The sequence below is a fragment of the Bos javanicus genome, chromosome 17 (assembly GCF_032452875.1).
Source record: "Bos javanicus breed banteng chromosome 17, ARS-OSU_banteng_1.0, whole genome shotgun sequence".
In the NCBI taxonomy this organism is placed as follows: Eukaryota; Metazoa; Chordata; class Mammalia; order Artiodactyla; family Bovidae; genus Bos; species Bos javanicus.
The window spans coordinates 19,103,686-19,125,443 of record NC_083884.1 but is presented as its reverse complement, the minus strand read 5'-3'; the positions used below and the strand labels follow the sequence as shown (position 1 = coordinate 19,125,443).

The window sequence follows — 21,758 nt, the reverse complement described above, 5'->3', positions numbered from 1 at the left end:
CCCAGTATATTCAAAACCACTGTCTTTTCAACATGTAAAAGAAATTTACATGGTCAAGAAGTTTTCTACTGTTAGTTTTTATGTTTGAAAAAAATTAAAAATTTGGTTTATCCATCGCATTTCAAATACTCAATCGCCAAAAAAGGCTAGTCGCTATGGTACTGAAAGTGTAGACTAATTAAACTATAGTACAGCTATTTGCAAACATCTTTGGTCAAAGAATCTTTTTACACTTTTGCTTATATAAGTCTCATGTTTAGATATTTATCCTATTTGAAATTAAAACTAAAACTTTTACTTTTATAAAAAGTAACTTTTTCTTAAAAACAAAAATTTAAAGAGTAGTTTAGTTCACATTTCTGCAAATCTTTTTAATACATAGTAGAAAACACTGGGGCTCTCATACTTGCTTCTTCATTTGATCTGTTACATCCAGCCATGTAGCCTCTAGAAAACTCCCGTGAACATTCGTAAAAGTGAAAAGGCATATGTCTTAGTGTTATCATGAAAATAACTTGATTCCACAGACTCCCCTGAAAGAGTCTGGGGGGACTCCCAGGAATTTCAGTTTTTAAGAACCACAGGTGTAATTTAGTATCAAACATAATTAAGAACACCCAAATTCTACCTCTTACTTCTGTAAGTTTTAGCTTCTAAACATAAAACCAATGTGTGGACAAAAAATTATAATTCCATTTCCATAAGTACAATAGTATTTTGTCAACTTACTTGCACATGAAGTTTTTTTAACTTTTCAAAAATCAGAAACACTCTCCTGCCTGCCCCTTTCCACCAGTTAAATTTGTCCCTAAAGGAAACTGATGGTGAACTACCTGGAATGACTATTTACATATTGATAACTTACTCTTTAACTCATTTTTTTTATGAATTTTAGTACTAATGCTGCAATGAATTCTGAAGAGTAATTTCTTAAACACATTTTCAAATAAATTTTTTAAAAATTAATGCCATTCTTCCAATTTTATTTCAACACAGGCCCTCATCTTTTCACTGCCTGCTAAATTTTTTTTTCAAATTAATGATCTTTTCAAGGTTGATACTTGGTATTCCTGTTTATAATAAATTAGATTTTCAAGTTCAAATTTCATGATTAATTTTGACAAACTAGACAGATTTGTTCTGTCCGGGAAAATACTTAGGCTGCATTTCCAGAAAAATTTCCCCCTTCCCTTCAATAACTCAAAGCAGAACAATACTTTTGGTTACCCTATTTCTCAATTCTCTAATTCTCCACTTTCCCAATTTTCAATTTCTCAAAAAAAGATGAAAAAAAAAAGTCAAGGAAAGCATGTATTTGATAATAAGGGAGAATATTTTAAACTTGAAGTCTTCAAAAAACACAGACCACATGTACAAAACACTTTTGCATAAATATTAAGGAATATTTATTTTTCCTTACAGACTAAACATGGGTCTAAATTATTAAATAAACTATATCTTGTGTCTTATTCAACATACAGACACTTACAAAGATTGGTGAAAGAAGGTAACCTCGCCATTACATAATGACCTTAGACAAATTCACTCACATGATGTAAATAAATCCAAGAAAATGAGAACCTTCACTTTCCATTAAATATATCTGAGCTGCCTATAGTTTTAGAGCTTTAAAAGTTAGTAGAGATCACCTAGTCAATCCTGTTCTCTTACAGAAAATGAAGCTTTAAAGCAGTTTAGGGACAGCTGGATGAAGATTCTTATCTCCTGACCTCAAGGTCAAGGCTCTTTCTCATATATCATGTTGCCAGTGAAAGTTTTTAATAAAGTATGTCAAGTCTCTACCACAAAGAAGTATTTTGTATGTTAAAATGAAAGTTATTTTTAATAAACAAGTGTATTTATATTTACTTCATTCTTCATTCAAACACCTCTGACAACATAAACACTGATAACTAAAGCTGAAGTTGATAGCTAAAGTTGACAGTTAAGTCTCTAAAGGAGGAAAATAAAAGCAAAAATATATCCTCTAACATCTTAACATATAACAATAGTGGTAATTCTAAGTGCTTTGTACCTACTTAGAAACAACAGTTATGCTAATAATATTCAGTTTAAAGCTTATCTCCTCTAAAAGTTTTCCTTACTATCAGTTATTCTATTCTACACTTATCATAAACCTATACAGCAATCACTTTAATTAAATTTAACATTTATGTATTATATAGATTGTCACTTGTCTCAATTAGACTGTAAACCTTTGTGAGGAATAATTCTAACATTTGATGACTTCGCTCAAGGGAATAAAAGTATCATTATGTCCATTTACAAATACAAACCCTTTTAACATTACTCTCCCAACATCATTGGAAACTGGCAGCAATAAAAATTTAGATCCATGATTCTTCATTTTCCAGGTCACATTTCCTCCCCAACTTTTTTAACGAATAAACCTTGGATAAACTAGCAAACCTGTCTCAAATTTCCTTCTATTTATAAAGGAATTTCAGAGTACATGAACATGACTGAGGAAATATTTGAAAACAATTGTATTAAAATGTATTCTTCACAGAACACTATTATCACAAACTTCAATTGTAAGATTTGTATATACTTGTGAAATGCAGCAGAACTGGAAAACAGCATTTCACTTAAAAAAAAATCTCGTCAAAAGAAGATAAACTTTTGTATTTTTAAAACTGTAGACTATCTGTACGTATCCACTCCTAGCAAAATACCTACAGATCACATTCGGTTTTGATAATGCCAAAAGCTTATAAAAAGGATCTTCTCTTGGCAAAATTAAGCCCTCTTATCTTCACAGTATTTTTAAAAATTCTTACTGCATGGGCTATCCTAAAGTTCTCCTAACCACTAGGAACGTTTCTGAAAAGGTACATGCTCAACATGACAGACCTAAACAAAAGTATTGTTAGTACCAATAATATAAAGCCAAAAATTCTATCCCTTAATTCACACAGTATTAATAGACCGAACTTACACAAAGGGACCAAGTTCTCATTGTACTCTGCCCCCTTTTCACTAATATTTAAGATCTTTCTCTAATCAGAAAATAACTGTCAAATGTGCTTTCATCACTACTCACTGTGATTTTTCTTTGGGACTGTGCAGTGTTACATTTTAAAGATTAAGTTCTGTTAAATATACATTTATGATTTCTCCCAATCGAATTGAAACAGAGTTTCCCCAAACTACTAACTTCACTGCCTAAAAACAATGGATGGAAAACAGACGGTAAGACCTTTCACAGCAATGCTCTTCGATGATTATTCCCCATCTTCCATTTCCCACCGATGGCGATATGAAACAGAACCCAGGGAAAGGAACATTTATGTTCACCACAGTAAGTAAACCGTACTCAAGCACTGCTACGCCTATTCAGGACTCTCACTGCGCTGTCTGCTATTAAGTAAAGCTGCTTTTTCTATGTAACTTAAGTCCGTGCCCTTCCGCTGCAGCAGTGGCGCTGCACATCCCCCACCCCCGCGGCCACTTCCGTGTTTACACTCCTCTTCCCTCCAATTCCATGCGTACATTGTCAGCTTCACTCCCGCCCAATCTTCATTGGCCCAGCGCGGGCCCGGAGTCCCGCCCCCAGAAAGCAACGTTCTTATTTGGAACAACTCAGCGAGCAGATTGGAACCAGAGGCCTGTCAATCCCGTCCGTTCTGTCCTCTCCGAGGCGCTTCCGCTAAGGTGGGAGGCTTGGGGGGGAGGGGTAAGGGGGGCAATTCCTTGCGGAGACTTCCCTAGGGCCAAGACTCCCTCCCGCCCGCCCCACCTTCACCCACTGTTTACCAAAATAAACGTTCTTCTCTGACTCCCCAACGCTCCGGGGCAGGGGTACAAAATACATTCCGTGTCTTTTCCATTCTCCCCCCGTAAAAAAAAACAACCCACGAGGGAAGGGGCATAAACCTACTTCTCCACTGCCGCCCACTAAACGAGGAAAGGGAGGCGGGCCCTTGAGAGAAACACCACCCCGGGCCGCTCCACGTTAAGTGACCCTTTCCAGAACCGTTACTCCTGAGACCGCACAAGGTGGAGATGTGAGGACGAGGGTCAGTTTTTTTTTTTTTTTTTGGCGCGTATCGATCTACCGGACATGGCCCGGGGCTGCCTCGTCTATGCGGAAGTCGAGGATTTGTGGACCAAGTCTGAAAGAAGGACGGGGCGGGAGTGGCGAGCGTCCACCCGAGAAGCCGGCCGCCCCCGACCGCGGGCAGTAGCGGCCTCTCGGGTCAGACAGCGTGGCAAGCGCTGCCGGGAGACAACAGCCTCACTCACTTCCTGGTTCCTCAGCAACTGGGGTGAAGCGCACAACTCGTCCGCCCCCGAGTCCCCAACTTAACTGCGGTTCCGTTCCCCGGCACCCGCTGCCAGCGCTCCGCCCGGCAGCTGCCACCGCTGCTCCACAAACCCACCCTGAAGCGACAGCGCCGGATTCGAGGCAGGTTACTCTCCAAGGTGATCACTTCCTGATTCGTCGCCTCCATTACTTCATTCACTACCCCCCTTTCCCCCGGCCGCCCCAGTGACTGATGGACATGGTCCCCCCTGCACTGACCGCTACAGGGGAGCCACCCCGCCTCCTGTGCACCCCCTCTCCTGCTACACTGATGCACCGGAGGAAAGTTCCCCTGTCCTTACCAGCCCGGATGAGCAGATCCAGCTGGTTCGTGGGTCCCTCATGCAGAGACGTCGCCATGTTTATCCCGGGGCTGGAGCTGCTGCTTCACATTGACTTACACCGTGAGCAGCGGCGGCAGGGGAGGAGGCGGAACCCGCGGCCGGAGACACACGCCGTGTGGCCGACACACACTCACGCACTCGCACACTCAGACGCCCGGATCCTTGCGCGTCCTCCGACAGGAAGCCGAGGCCGGCCCGCCTCCCGCCGCCGGGCTGAGAAACCCCACCACCTAACGGCAGGGGCGGCGGCGGTGGCCGCCTCGGCTGGCAACGCGATCCTTCCGCCCCGCGCCCAGACAGGAAGTCCCGGACGCCCGCCCCGGAGAGCGGCCGCGGCCCGCAGCCTAAGGGGACACCTGAGGCTGGAAGTCGCCCCGGGAGCCGCGGCTAGGACGAGGCCCCTCGGCAGGAAGAGGCACATTTCACGCTCTGCGAAAGAAAAGTCTGCAGTTGTCCCCACTCTAGAAAAGTCATTAATCAAATTTTCTTTCTGGAAGAGATCTAATCCTAGTCCTGCAGCTGTAAATAAAGGTAGCTGTTTAACTTGTTTGGCCGTGTCAAAGCTTATGCTACATGTAACCCGTTCACTTGAAAGGCTGCACTTTAAAACAGAATACCAACTAAAAAAAGGCATACCCGGAAAACATTATAAAAGCTTTCCTTGAACAAAGTAAGGAGCATCCAGTTACTCTCAGGGACCGACCTTGTCCTTTCCCCTCTGCAGCAGTGTTAGCACTCTAGATAACTGTTTATTAACAAACAACAGAACATGCCAACTTCTGAGAGATTAGATTATCCTCCCCCAGTTTGCTAGTCATGAAGTTTATGTACCCTCTTATATTTGGTTCATTCTGAAGCAAACATATTTCACATCGTCTACTTTTAAAGATCTTTTTGATCAAACTAACCTTATTACAAATAACCTACATATTAAAATATAGTAGAAGCAGGAGCTATATTGCCACTTAGTGACTACAAACTTACACACAAGAATTCAAGCCTATAAAATGACTTAGATGAAGCTTCATTAAACACACACACACACAAAATGCTTCCTTGGTTTCAGAGTTTCATAATATTAAAAAAAAAAATGTTGCCATATAGTTTCTACACAAAACATAAAACAGTGCCTCCCTCCGGAATAAGTGTTCAAAAAGTATTTGCTGAATAAACAAAAGAAAATTTTGTTACTTATTTTTAATAAGGTGTTAATTCTTATGATCTAGATTTAATGAACTATGCTGATAACTATACAAAAACTTTTTCCAGTGGTAGTATTAATACAATGTCATTTTACAAATATTTGCCCAACATGTCAGTGCAACTTCAGAGTAGATTACACAGTCCATGACTATTTTCTTTTCTTCTAAATATTCACTGATTCCCTTGGACCTTTCCCCTAGTCCTACCACCATAATCCCCAGCCTCCGCAAAAAGAACCTATCTGCCATTTCCAAAGTACAACCTTCCCTTAAACCAAACAGGGATTTCTTTCCTGTAGTTAGGTAAACTTGCCACCTATTGGACAAAAAAACTGTATGACTGGTCGCTTTTATTTTTTTAAATTTCTAGTTAATTTAAAATAAGGACCATCAATCTACAGCCAGTATCATAAACTGAGAGTTTCCAGATGAGAGTATGATAAGGAATAGGAAGGAGCTAATTTCTAGCTTTAGACAGAACACTGAAATTGATAACAAACCTGAATTTCCACTCTTATCAGTCAACAGATATTAATATGTTTTGACAGGAAGAGAGTGAGGCAAACTAAAGGTTTATTTTTTCTAGAGGCAACAATCTGACTTGGCTCAAAAGGAAACAAATTATCTTCTCACTGTGGGAATCACTTTGAAGCATCATACATAACTTTCATCTTACTATTTGCTTCTTGAGGTTTATCTTTTAAGGAAGGTAACAGTGTGTGTCTTGTGTATTTTACTCGGAATATATCTTAATTAAGGGGATTCCCTAGTGGCTCAGTGATTATCTGCCTGCCAATGCAGGAGATGTGGGTTTGATCCCTAGGTAGGGAAGATCCCTGGGAGAAGGAAATGGCAACCCATTCCGGTATTCTTGCCTGGGAAATCCCATGGACAGAGGGGCCTGGTGGGCTACAGTCTATGGGGTCATAAAAGAGTCAGACATGACTCATCTACTAAACAACAACAGAATCTTAATTATACAGACCCATATCTGCCTTATATTTTAACTTCCAAGGGAACAGACACTGTGTCTATTTCTGCATAATACTTCAGTTAATATATACACATATAATATTTATGAAATATTAATACAAATTATGTAGAAAGGCTAGAAAATATTCCTATATATGTAAAGCTCTTATAGAAACATAATTCCCTAGAGTTTAATGCAATTCTGTTTGGGTCCTATAACTAGGCTTTCAAAAGCCACCAATAACAAGCAAGGTGAGACCAAGTTACAAAATGGATGAAAAGTTAAAATCCACTTTACTATTTTAGAAATTATAGCTGCTGGAAATATAAACTGGTACACACTTTCAAGAAAGCAATGAGTGTCAGATATCAAGAGTCTTAAAGAGGTAAATATATACTGATCTAGGAATTTCATTTCCAGGGCCTAGCTTGAGGAAGTAAGAAATTCAATGAACTGTTTTATTAAAAACATGTTCAAAGAATTTTTAACAACATGGTAAAATGTTAAAATGTAAATGTGGCAGGACTAAAATATAATGAATTTCTTCCATACAATATCACTCAAGCCATGTAGACTGTGAAAATATGTGTATATAATGCATATATGTGTGTATATATACACATTCACATACATACATCTGCATTTCTGAAGATTCAAGATAAAGCAGGTATTCATAAGCAGAATTTTAAAAATTGAGTAAGAATAGTTAGGTTAGCATGATAGAAACTTTACAGCAAATTCATATCCTGCTCATAACATTGCAGAATGACATTCTTTATATCAAAGTATTCCTATGATCTAGTAGGGAAAAAAGGTAAATAATAACTTTTACTGAAATCAAAGCCACCAGGGTAAGAGCTTTACCTTAAGTTTTTTCACCTATTCTGCTTTACATTTCTGTAACAGATATTAACACTCTGCTCATTTTATAGATGAGGAATGTTGAGCAAGGTCATGGTGTTCAAGAGAGCAGAGCCAGGATTTGAACCCAAGAATTCTAACTTCAGAGCCCTTACTCTCAAACACTTCAGTTCAGTTCAGTTCAGTTGCTCAGTCGTGTCTGACTCTTTGCAACCCGTGAATCGCAGCACGCCAGGCCTCCCTGTCCATCACCAACTCCCGGAGTTCACTCCAACTTACGTCCATGGAGTTGGTGATGCCATCCAGACATCTCATCCTCTGTCGTCCCCTTCTCCTCCTGCCCCCAATCCCTCCCAGCATCAGAGTCTTTTCCAATGAGTCAACTCTTCGCATCAGGTGGACAAAGTACAGGAGTTTCAGCTTCAGCATTAGTCCTTCCAATGAATACCCAGGACTGATCCCCTTTAGGATGTACTGATTGGATCTCCTTGCAGTCCAAGGGACTCTCAAGAGTCTTCTCCAACACCACAGTTCGAAAGCATCAATTCTTCGGTCTTCACAGTACAACTCTCACATCCATACATGACTACTGGAAAAACCATAGCCTTGACTAGATGGACCTTTTGGCAAAGTAATATCTCTGTTTTACAATATGCTATCTAGGTTGGTCACAACTTTCCTTCCAAGGAGTAAGCGTCTTTTAATTTCATGGCTGCAATCACCATCTGCAGTGATTTTGGAGCCCAAAAAAATAAAGTTTGATACTGTTTCCACTGTTTCCCCATCTATTTCCCATGAAGTGATGGGACCAGATGCCATGATCTTCGTTTTCTGAATGTTGAGCTTTAAGCCAAGTTTTTCACTCTCCTCTTTCACTTTCATCAAGAGGCTTTTTAGTTCCTCTTCACATTCTGCCATAAGGGTGGTGTCATCTGCATATCTGAGGTTATTGATATTTCTCCCAGCAATCTTGATTCCAGCTTGTGCTTCTTCCAGCCCAGTGTTTCTCAAGATGTACTCTGCATAGAAGTTAAATAAGCAGGGTGACAATATACAGCCTTGATGTACTCCTTTTCCTATTTGGAACCAGTCTGTTGTTCCATGTCCAGTTCTAACTTGCTTCCTGACCTGCATACAAGTTTCTCAGAAGGCAGGTCAGGTGTCTGGTATTCCCATCTCTTTCAGAATTTTCCACAGTATATTGTCATCCACACAGTCAAAGGCTTTGCCACAGTCACTAAAGCAAAAATAGATGTTTTTCTGGAACTCTCTTGCTTTTTCAATGATCCAGCGGATGTTGGCAATTTGATCTCTGGTTCCTCTGTCTTTTCTAAAACCAGCTTGAACATCTGGAAGTCCACGGTTCACGTATTGCTGAAGCCTGGCTTGGAGAATTTTGAGCATTACTTTACTAGCGTGTGAGATGAGTGTAATTGTGCAGTAGTTTGAGCATTCTTTGGTATTGCCTTTCTTTGGGATTGGAATGAAAACTGACCTTTTCCAGTCCTGTGGCCACTGCTGAGTTTTCCAAATTTGCTGGCATATTGAGTGTAGCACTCAAATCTTTCAGGATTTGGAATAGCTCAACTGGAATTTCATCACCTCCACTAGCTTTGTTTGTAGTGATGCTTCCTAAGGCCCACTTGACTTCACATTCCAGGATGTCTGGCTCTAGGTCAGTGATCACACCATCATGATTATCTTGGTCATGAAGATCTTTTTGTACAGTTCTTCTGTGTATTCTTGCCACCTCTTCTTAATAAATTCTGCTTCTGTTAGGTCCAGACCATTTCTGTCCTTTATCGAGCCCATCTTTGCATGAAATGTTCCCTTGGTATCTCTAATTTTTTTGAAGACATCTCTAGTCTTTACCATTCTGTTGTTTCCCTCTATTTCTTTGCACTGATTGCTGAGGAAGGCCTTCTTATCTCTCCTTGCTATTCTTTGGAACTCTGCATTCAGATGCTTATATCTTTCTTTTTCTCCTTTGCTTTTCACTTCTCTTCTATTCACAGCTATTTGTAAGGCCTCTGCAGCCAGCCATTTTGCTTTTCTGCATTTCTTTTTCATGGGGATGGTCTTGATCCCTGTCTCCTGTACAATGTCACAAACCTCCATCCATAGTTCATCAGGTACTCTGTCTATCAGATCTAGTCCCTTAAATCTATTTCTCACTTCCACTGTAAGGGACTTGATTTAGGTCATACCTGAATGATCTAGTGGTTTTCCCTACTTTCTTCAATATAAGTCTGAATTTGGCAATAAGGAGTTCATGATCTGAGCCACAGTCAGCTCCCGGTCTTGTTTTTGCTGACTGTATAGAGCTTCTCCATCTTTGGCTGCAAAGAATATAATCAGTCTGATTTCAGTGTTGACCATCTGGTGATGTCCATGTGTGGAGTCTTCTCTTGTGTTGTTGGAAGAGAGTGTTTGCTATGACCAGTGCGTTCTCTTGGCAAAACTCTATCAGCCTTTGTCCTGCTTCATTCCATACTCCAAGGCCAAATTTTCCTGTTACTCCAGGTGTTTTTTGACTTCCTACTTTTGCATTCCAGTCCCCTACAATGAAAAGGACATCTTTTTTGGGTGTTAGTACTAAAAAGTCTTGTAGGTCAATAGAACCATTCAGCTTCAGCTTCTTCAGCGTTACTGGTTGGGGCATAGGCTTGGATTACTGTGATATTGAATGGTTTGCCTTGAAAACGAACAAGAGATCATTCTGTTGTTTTTGAGATTGCATCCAAGTACTGCATTACCGACTCTTGTTGACCATGATGGCTACTCCATTTCTTCTAAGGGATTCTTGCCCACAGTGGTAGATATAATGGTCATCTGAGTTAAATTCACCCTTTCCAGTCCATTTTAGTTTGCTGATTCCTAGAATGTCAACGTTCACTCTTGCCATCTCCTGTTTGACCACTTCCAATTTGCCTTGATCCATGGACCTGACATTCCAGGTTCCTATGCAATATTGCTCTTTACAGCATCGGACCTTGCTTCTATCACCAGTCACATCCACAACTGGGTACTGTTTTTGCTTTGGCTCCATCCCTTCATTCTTTCTGGAGTTTTTTCTCCACTGATCTCCAGTAGCATATTGGGCACCTACTGACCTGGGGAGTTCCCCTTTCAGTATCCTATCATTTTGCCTTTTCAAACTGTTCATGGGGTTCTCAAGGCAAGAATACTGAAGTTTGCCATTCCCTTCTCCAGTGGACCACATTCTGTCAGACCTCTCTACCATGATACTCCCGTTTTGGGTGTCCCCAAACGGCAAACACTTCCCCAAGCTCCAAAGTAACAAGGCTTGTTTATCCATTATGATGCATTTAGTACCTACTTTTCTGAAAACTCCTTAATATTCCTTCCTTCAAGAGGTAGAATATAATTTCCATCTCTCCCTTTGAGTGTAGGCTGAACTTAATGGCTCACTTCTAACAAACAGAACAGAGGTGAAGTGATCGTACGTGACTTCAGAAAGTGCTTGATCTCTTGCTATTGAGTCAATCTGAGGAAGCATCTCTGTGGAGAGGCCTATTAGACAAGTAACAATGGCATCCTGCCAATGGTCCTATGACTGAACTCTCTAGGACACAAACCGTCCAGCCTTAATTAATCAAGCCCTCAGATATTCCATCCTCATGAAAGATCCTGAGTTAGGAACCATGCAGGTAAGTCAATCTCCAATCCTTAATCTCAAAAACTAGATAATATAATGTTTATTGTTTTAAACTGCTAAATTTGGGATGATTTGTTAATCAGCAAAAGCTAACACAAAAAAGGAGCAGTTTAAACTCCCAACTTGTCACATTTTACAGCTTAAAGAAAGAAGGGAAAAGTTTAAAAATGACCTGTAACTTTCAACTACAGAGTCCTGAGCAGTTCTTTCCATGTCTGTCTGTATAGTCTGAGCATCAATTCTTTCCTCCTCCAGCCTCTCCATTTTAAAAATAAGTAAGTCATCAAAATATAATCATTACCATTAAAGTCTAATATGAATGAATGAACGAATGAATGCATGTGTACTCAGACGTGTCCGACTATTTGTGATGCCATGAACTGTAGCCCACCAGGCTAATTTGCCCATAGAATTTTCCAAGCAAGAATACTGGAGTAGGTTACCATGTCCTCCTCCAGGGGATCTTCCTCACGGAGGGATCAAACCCACATCCCCTGAAGCTCCCGCACTGGCAAGTGGATTTTTTTTTTTAACCACTGAGCTACCTAGGAATCCAGGTCTAATATAACCAAAAACAATTACATACCCTTGGGTATTTCAATGATTTTATGGTCCTGGAATAACCAAGATGGTAAAAATTCTTTAGAGGTATGTAAACATACAATTGTGTCTTACACCACACCAATTTTAATGTTTTTAGCTTATTCTGGTTATTTCCTTTGTATCTTTTATCTAGAAAAGAGAATCATAAAATCTTATGGTTGGAAAGGTGCCTAGAGACCACATCACCTAGAGATTTTGAAAAAAATTAAGGACCTGAACTGAACATCATGATCTCTTTTCCTGACTTCCATGAATCAAATATATTACACTTTGAAACCAAATATGTAACTGTGTGCTCTATTAGATACAAGTACCAAGGGCAACAGGCTTCAAAAAAATTACAGGTAGGAATCAAATGAAGGAGACATTTTATCCATTTAATGTCATATACTTTTAACATCCTGTAATTTTGGAGAAGGATAAAAACTTCCTATTTTAGTGATAGTAACTCGATAACCACCAATGGTAGGGTTATTTGAGAATCACCGGCTTTATCCAATGCCCTATTTTACACATCAGGAAACTAAACCCCCAAGAAGTTAAATAATTTAACCAAAATCACATGGTAGCTTATGATTTCAAGGTTAAAAATTCTACAAAACAATATTCTATAAAACTTAGAAGTTACAACATGGATGAAAATTTTCACCCATTTTACCATTTTATAAATTATAAAGTGTTGATGTTTTACTTTTTAATGTCAAAGCTAGCGCAATGGTTAAGAGTATTCCTCAGAAATTAAGAAAAAATTGAAAAAAAATTTTGAGCAGTGAATGGTGGGAGAAGAATAAGAGGGGGTCAGTCTAAGTTTTTCTGATACAGCCAAACTAACAATGAAACTCAAAGCTGGGGTATGGTGTGTTGGGCATGTTTAGCAGGGAAAAAAAGAGTCATGAAAACTAAGGTTTAAGATAAATATATCTATCAGGACAACAAGCTGGAATCAAGAGATTTAGGACCTTTAAGTAAAGCTCAGTTTATCAATACTGGGAGACAAACAAATTCATACAGGTGTGCAAGTCTGTAAATTTACAAAGAGAAAAGATAGACTATTTCAAATATTTTTAAACTACTGTGGTTAATCCTCTATTTTTAGTTATTTATTATACTGATACATTTTATTTAATATTATAGTTAGGTTTTATAAAATATTATTAAAATGAAGATGTTTGAACCCACATATTCATTCATTTATTCAACAAATAATTAACCAGCACTTACTTTGAGCAAGTAAGTATTGTAGGCACTCTGTACAACACTTTCTGTTGTAGGCACCTATACTACTGGTAGCATTGAATTAGGTAACAAAAGGAAAAAAATTAAGCCTTCTCAATTCACACAGAACCTCTATCAAAGGTGAAATTCTTAGACAAGTGTGATATACAAAATTGCCTATACATGAAATTATAGTAGTAATGAGTATATCCTATATTTACATGTATAAAAGCCTTCATAAGGTATGAATTTTTGATAGGGGGTTCATAAAGGAAAAATTGTTAGCAAAATATTTTGTTAGCAAAAAATAGCATTTTTTTCTGAAGAACTATGACTATTCAGATTCTCAAGGAGGTCTATGATTCCCAAAAATTATTTTATCATAGAACTTTCTCCACATATGCATTTATGGACCATAAAAACCTATGATGAGTAAGGATCCAACATGTACCATTTTTGAAGCTGATAATCTAGCTTAGTTTTATTCATGTTTTCTGCATTTTACTTAAGCTATCCCTGGGCCAAACTCTCTTTGAGCCTGCTGATTCTTCACTTTACAGTTTATACTAAGCAAAAAACTTTCTAATCCTTAGCAGCCACTCCTAGAACAACACATCAACTGATTCTTGTAGCTGGTCTTTTCTAATGGATGTTGGACAAATAACTGTCTTCCAAAAGCATTTATTAAGTACCCTTATGTGTATGATACCATACAAGGTGAGTTAAAATGGTTAATGATCTATTTTAAATAACATTTATAACAACTGATTTCAAGGACTTGAGTTCTTTATTATCATTAGGGAATTTATCTTGAATACTCTAGAAATTGTTTTAAATTCCTGTAAAAGTACAAGGGCTATGCAGGATTCTTGTTTGGCATATTTATGAGAATATTTACAGTGGAGTTCTTAACTAAAATATACTGCAACTGTAAGTCAAATTCTATTTTGATTCTAAAAGGAATATTCAAATTAACTAATTTCTTCTCCTATTACAATGTATCTTCTGCACCTACCCAATGAAAAATTCTTCAAAAGTCCCTTCAAGCTTTTAACTGCCAAGCAAGCCCTAGGACCTCTTCTTAGTTTTCACCTGACTCTACCTCTTCAAACAAATGACATTTTTGACTATCCATTATTAACCTTCTTCCCTTCATATGACTTTCACAATAATAGACAGTCTGATCGTGTTTTTTCCCTATTTTCTTCAGTTGACTTAGCCTACATCTGCGCAACCCTCAAACGTGACTGTTCTTCCAAAGCATAAACCTTAGCCAGCTTCTCTCTTCATTCTCCATTCTCTGAAGAATGACAGTTAATATCCACGCACCACCATGACTTTCAATATTATTTCTGAACTAACTCAAAAATGAGCATCTCTAGGCTTAATTTTTTTTTTTTAGGTCTAAGTTCTAATTTCCAGTTGTATGGTAAATGTCTTTATTTGGATAACCCAGTGGTATCTAAAGGTCTTTTACCTACAAATCTCCTTTGTTTCCTCTATCAATAACATTGCATCATCCCAGGCTAGAAATCTTGAGTCATCTGTGTTCCTAGTTTAAAAAGTCATCTCTTAAGCAACCTAGAGGTCCATCGACAGATGAATGGATACAGAAATTGCAGTACATATATACAATGAAATATTATTTAGCTATAAAAAAAGAACACATTTGAGTCAGTCCTAATGAGGTGAATGGACCTAGAGTCTATTAGAGTGAAGTGAGTCAGAGAGACAATACCATATGTTAACGCATCCATATGGAAGACACAGACATAGAGAACAGACCTTCGGACACAGTGAGGGAATGTGAGGGTAGGATGCATTGAGAAAACAGCAAGGAAACATACACACTACCATATGTAAAACAGAGAGCAAGTGAGAATTTGCTGTGTGACACAGGGAGCTCAGCCAGTGCTCTGGGCAACCTAGAGGGGTGGGATGGGGAAGGAGATGGGAGAGGGGTTCAAGAGGGAGGGGATATGTGTATTCCTGTGGCTGATTCAAACTGGTGTGTGGCAGAAGCTGACACAATATTGTAAAGCAATTATCCTCCAGTAAAAAAAATTTTAGAAAAGAAAGTCATATAATTTTTAAAGAAATTTTAAAATGTATGTGAAATTACCAAAAAAAAAAAATATATATATATATATAAACAGACAGTTCATGCCCCCACCATCCAGAACAAACAACTGTTATCATTTTGTTATTTATACTTGAAAGTGTTGTTTCTCCCTAAGAAACAGTACATTACAAATGAAGATAACAACACCTTTGAGAACTATCCCCAGTCTTCATTCAGCATTCTATCTCTCCAAAGAAACCACTATCATGAGTTTCTGTGTATATTCTTCCAGCCTATTTTGTATACTTTTACATGTTCACATGTGTGTGCATATATCCCAAAATGACATACAGTATTATTTTACACACTTTGTGTACATAAATGACATTATACTACATATGCCATTCTAAAATTTGCTTTTTTCATTCAAGATTTACATTCTATCCATGTTATTATAAGTAGATATAGCTATGTTTTTTACATACTTCAAATTATCCCAGGGCATAAAAATACCCCATTTTGTTAAAAAATTATCTACTGATAGGCAAATAAAGTTGTTTACATTTTTTACTTTTATAAACAATGCTGCAAAAAAAGAATCTTATCTATGTTTTCTTAAGCATGCATGCTACAGTCTCTCCATAGTACATACCTGCAGAGAGAATTTTTAGGTCAAAGAATAAGTGCATTTTTAATTTATTTGTTACTCTTTCCAAAGTAGCAGTTTAAGTCTAAAATACTCCTAGTAATGTATCAGAGTTCCCATTTTTCTTCCATCCTTGTCAATATAAAATATAATCAGACTTTTAAAATGTTTGCCATCTGCTGGATGGTGGGAAAATTTTCATTGCTGTATTAATTTGCATATACCTAATAAGTACTGAGAATAAACATTTTTTTCATATTTACTGCCCAGTAACGTTTCTTCTATGAATTTTCTATTCATATCCTTTGTCATCTTTCTATGACACTTTCTGTCTTACTTATGTGTAGAACATTAACATCTAGTGTAATAACACTAATTATCTAGTGTATACTGCTACTGCTAAGTCACTTCAGTCGTATCCGACTCTCTGCGACCCCAGAGACTGCAGCCCACCAGGCTCCGCCATCCCTGGGATTCTCCAGGCAAGAACACTGGAGTGGGGTGCCATTGAGTGGAAGTGAAGTCGCTCAGTCATGCCCGACCCTTAGCAACCCCATGGACTGCAGCCTTCCAGGCTCCTCCGTCCATGGGATTTTCCAGGCAAGAGTACTGGAGTGGGGTGCCATTGCCTTCTCCGTAGTGTATACTAGATAATAATAATTCAGACAGGTGTTCCAAATATCTTCTGCCAGCCTGCTGTTCGACTTTACTTTAGTTGGTCTATGGTATCGTCTGTCCTACAAAAATTTTAAGTTTTGATACAGTCAAACTAATGTGTGCTATCACTTACAGTGTATTTTAAATAGCCCATAGAATAAAAGGGAAATCATAAAGTAGTTAAGAAATATTTAGAAAATAATTACAATAAAAATACAATATGTGAAACTATATGCAACACAGCTAAAACAGTACTTAACCAGGACATGAAAAGGTTTAAAAATAAATAAGCAGTATACTAACGCATATATATGGAATTTAGAAAGATGGTAACAACAACCCTGTATGCAAGACAGCAAAAGAGACACAGATGTATAGAACAGTCTTTTGGACTCTGTGGGAGAGGGAGGTGGGAGGTGATTTGGGAGAATGGAATTAAAACATGTATAATATCATATAAGAAAAAAAAAATTTTTAACTGATTCATTCAAAAAAATAAATAAATTATTTAAAAAAATAAGCTAAACATTCAGCAATAAAGATGGAAAAATAAGAAAGAAAATAATAATAAGCAGGAAAAATGAAATAGAGAGCAATAATTTTTAAAAATACAAAAGATTCACAAAATCAAAAATTGGTTTTGGAAAGGTTAATAAAACAGATAGACCTCTGCAAGAGTTACCAAGAAAAGGTACAAATAACCACAGATATAATACATACAAAAATAATAAATCAGGATTATGAACAGTAATTATACACTAACAAAGTTGAAATTTGGATGAACTGTATAAAGAAACTGTGTAAGGCATATAAGGAAAAAAATTGAATAGAATAATAAGCAGCAAAGAAAATGTAGTCTTGAACCTCCTTTACAAAAACAAAAAAAAAATTACAGGCTTAAATGTCCTTTTAAGAAAATTCCAGCAAAATTTTAAATTAATTCTTATCTTATAGCAGAAAAATTAAAAAAGTGAAAGCAACCTAGATTATTTTATGAGCCTAGTGTGATCTTGATTCCAAAATTAGATAAAGATAATACAAGAAATTATAGTTCCATACTACTTATGAAAGGCCCTTAACTAACAGTAAAACAAGAGCAAGATGATGTATCCTCAAATGCAAGGGGAGTTCAATGCCTAAGAATTCTTCAATTAACTGATCCTATTAATGAAGAAAAATCATAACTTATCAAAGAATGCTGAATAAGCACCTGATAGGATTCCATGAATAACTAACACAAAAGCAAAACCAATGTCCTACATGGAAATTCCTTAACCTGGTATATATTATATACTAAAACCTACAACAAACACTAAACTTCAGGTTGAAACTTCAGATACACTCTCAAGATTTTGGAAGAAAACAGGAATGCGAATGAGAATGTAAATTGGTACAGCCACTGTGGAAAACACTATGGAGGTTCTTCAAAAAACTAAAACTAGAACTACCATATGATCCAGCAATTTCACTCCTGGGTATATATTCAAAGACAAAAACATTAATTCAAAAAGATACATGCTCCCCAGTGTTCACAACAGCATTATTTACAACAGTGAGGATACAAAGCAGTCAAAGTATCAATCAACCTATGAATGGATAAAGAAGATGTGGTATGTTTATGGAGACAGACAGACACACACACACACAAATATATATACAGGAATACTACTCAGCCACAAAAAAGGAATGAAATTTTGCCGTTTGCAACAACATGGATGGACTTGGAATGTTATTATGCTTGGTGAAATAAGTCAGAGAAAGACAAATACTGTATATCACTTATGTAAGAAATGCAAAATAAACTAGTTATTATAACAAAAAGAAACAGACTCAAAGATACAGAAAACATGCCAGTGGAGAATGGAGAGGGGGAGGGGCAAAATAGGAGTAAGGGACTAAGAGGTACAAACTACTATGTACAAAATAAATAAGCTGTTATAAAGCACAGGAAACATAGCCAATATTTTATAATACCTATAATAATTATGAATCACTATTGTACACCTGACATATACAATGTATAAGTTAACTACACCTCATTTAAAATTTTTTCTAATTAAAAAAAATTTTTAAAGAAAATCCATTACCAAAAAAAAAAAAAACCAAGAAATGCCAATTAATATAACTACTCTCTAGCATATTAGAGTTGCTTGATCAACATCTTAAGAAATAAAAAAGAAGATGATTGGAGATTAGAGAGAAGAGGGCTGAGTTGTCCCAGCTGAGACCATCCTAGGCCATTAAGCTCCCCAGTTGATCCACAGACAACCACAAACAGGAGAATAAAATGTGGCAGATGTCTATCAGGAAGAACTGTGCAGCAGTTAGAAACAACAGATTGGATACATACAAAGCAACATGAATGGGTATTAAGAATAGTAAAAACAGACTTACTAAAAAACAGACTAAGATACATAATACCATTTCTATAAACTTTAAGTTTATACAACCAGATACATATACAGTTGTTGTTCAGTCACTAAGTCATGTCCGACTCTTTGCAACCCCATGGACTACAGCACGCCAGGGTTCTCTGTCCATCACTAGCTCCCTGAGTTTATTCAAACTCATGTCCGTATATACAGTTAATATACTAAAAAAAACCATTAATCCAATTAAATTTGATGGCTATGAGGGAGGAAAATTGGATTTTTACATAAATAAAGGGGGTAAAGAGGAATAAACAAATCCATTAAAAAATAAATAAAAGTATGAAACACGAATCTACTAATATTTTACTTTTCTATAAAAAGCTAGCTGTCCTAATATAATTTATTGAATAATTCTTCCTTTCTGTAAACCCAGTCTATTATATACCAGGCATAAATGTATGCTTACTGTGTTTCTGGGCTCTCTAATCTTCTATTCTACCCAACTACTCATCCGTGGGCCAATATCACATTCAAAAATTTTATGAATAGGAGGGTAAGTATCACATATTTTGTTCGTTTGCAGTATAGACTACTTTTGGATCTCTATCTAACAGTTTGTCAATTCCACCAAAAACAGGTCCTCTTAGAATTTTGACTGGACTTGTATTGAATTTATACATTAACAGGGGAAAAATTAACAGCTTTACCATGTCCAGTTTTCCATGTGTTTATTATGGGTTAAAGATTAAAGGAACCAATAAAATCGGTTTGGTCTGTTTTTCTATTGTTTCTTAAGGAAGTTGTGTATCTCTTCATTTAGTTATGTCGCTCCATAAAGTAAAGTTCTTATTTTCATACAGGTATTGCATATACCTGTACCTAATTAAATGTTTAAAACCATGTGAATGGGATCTTTTTTTGTCTCATTGCTCTGGTATACACAGCAACCCTGATGAACCTTCTAAGCAATTTTAAAATCTATCTGTTGTTGTTGTTAACCTGCTCAGTAGTTGTGGTGCACAGGCTTAGTTGCTCTGCTGCTTGAGGGATCTTCCTGGACCAGGGATTGAACCCATGTGCCCTGCACTGGCAGGTGGATTCTTAACACTGGATTACCAGGGAAGTTTGAAAGTGTATTTTGAATGATACCGATGTTTCCAGACATTGTTGAGATTCTGCTATGACAGTCACTGTTGAGACTGTGCTATAACAGTTAAAAACTGACCTGAATATAACTGGAAAAAAATATACAAGGTTGTATTTTATTTAGTTAGGTACAATGTTCTATATATCTCTAGTTTATCAAATTTGTTAATCCTGTGTTTCAGTTCTTTGATGTCATTTTAAATTTTGTGTCTGCTTAATTTGTCAATTTTGACAGAGATGTTTTTAAAGTCCCAGTTTTGTAGACACATCAACTCAGCCTTGTAATTCTTTAAGTTTTTACTTTATTTTTTGGTGGTAGCTTGCACAGCTTGTGTTATCTTAGTAGATCTTCCTGCAGTGGAAGCAAGGAGTCCTAACCACTGGACCACCAGGGAATTTCCAAATGTTTTTACTTTAAATGATATTACAAGGCTATGTTGTTAGATGCATGTAAGTTTATGATGATTATATTTTCTGGAATGTTCCTCTTAGCAGTTTGAGAGCCTCTGGCCCAATTAATTTGTACTCTGAATTCTATTTTAGTACATTAGCTTTATTTGGTTAGTATTTCTCTGATAAACATGTTTTTCCATTGTTTTTATTTAATTTTGTTTTGTGTATGTTAAAAATAGCAGACTTATGTTAAGATCACAATTGGTAATTTTAATATAATTGATGTTTTGGACTATTTCTACTGTCTGGATTTATGATTTGTATTTCCATAGTTTTTTCCTCCCCCTCTTCTGTTGCTTTTTTGTTAGATTGGTTAAAAATTTAATTTATTCCCTAACCTACCCCCCAACTTAGTACTTTGGACGCCATACTTTCTATTTATATTATTTTAGTATGCTCTAGTTACTTAAAATAAATGTTCTTTTCACTTCTCATCTTCTTCAGATCATGTTTCACACAGCTATTTTATTCAAAGGCCACCAAAATCTGGTTCCACTCTATCTTTCTAGGCTCATTTCTCTCAACCATATACATCTATGAAGCCTAATTAAACTACATTACTTACCAGTTTAAACTACATTACTTATCAGCTTCTAAATAAAATACAAAATTTCTGAAATTCTGTTCTGGTTCATGATGTTTTCTGATTCATTCACTCAATCAACAAATATATGTTACTCAAAACCCACTTGGTGCCTGGCTTTGAGCAATACCAGTAAACACAACATATATGGTCTCTGGCTTTATGAAGCATGAAGTGAAAAGACTAAACAATAAATATAAATATAATAAAGTAAAACTTCATGAATTCAGATAAATTTTAACTGGGAGTTGGCACCCATCTTGCACTCTATATTCTCTAACAACAGTCACTGGAGAACACAAATACCAGCAGGTGGCACCAAACCACCTAAGTCTGACCTTAGACTGATTTGGATACCTTATTCTGAATTCCACACACACATTTCCTCATCCACACAGACTGACTCGGGTCATTTTATTAAATTCACAATAATGTCATATTTCAAATCACGTTTGTGATTTGAACTTTTTAGAATTACTTATTACTTTATCATGGGAGTTTATTGTATCATAAGTTTTGTAGGTGCTAATCAAAAAAGAAAAAAGGAATGGGAGTCTCTGACAAAATAACAGAACTGTCACAACTGAGACTGAAGAGTATCAGCTAAAGATCCTCTCTCTGAGAAAGTGACTTTC

The 21,758-nt window shown here is 37.0% G+C and overlaps 1 protein-coding gene across 15 annotated transcripts in view; it reads right to left on the bottom strand.

Annotated features, from left to right (window-relative positions):
• The window catches only part of ELF2 (E74 like ETS transcription factor 2), a 99,189-nt gene that overhangs the window by 14,789 nt on the left and 62,642 nt on the right, over positions 1–21,758 (bottom strand). For 2 of the 15 annotated variants that reach the window (XM_061384166.1, XM_061384168.1), the window contains exon 1: positions 4,630–4,949. The exons of 10 other annotated variants lie outside the window; for them this stretch is intronic. In XM_061384166.1, the coding sequence (XP_061240150.1) occupies positions 4,630–4,687 (58 nt within the window). In that variant the 5' untranslated portion in view covers positions 4,688–4,949. Of the gene's footprint in view, positions 1–3,220; positions 3,687–4,629; positions 4,950–21,758 lie in introns of those variants that run through there. 3 more of the 15 variants (XM_061384169.1, XM_061384170.1, XM_061384173.1) reach the window with 2 other exon arrangements.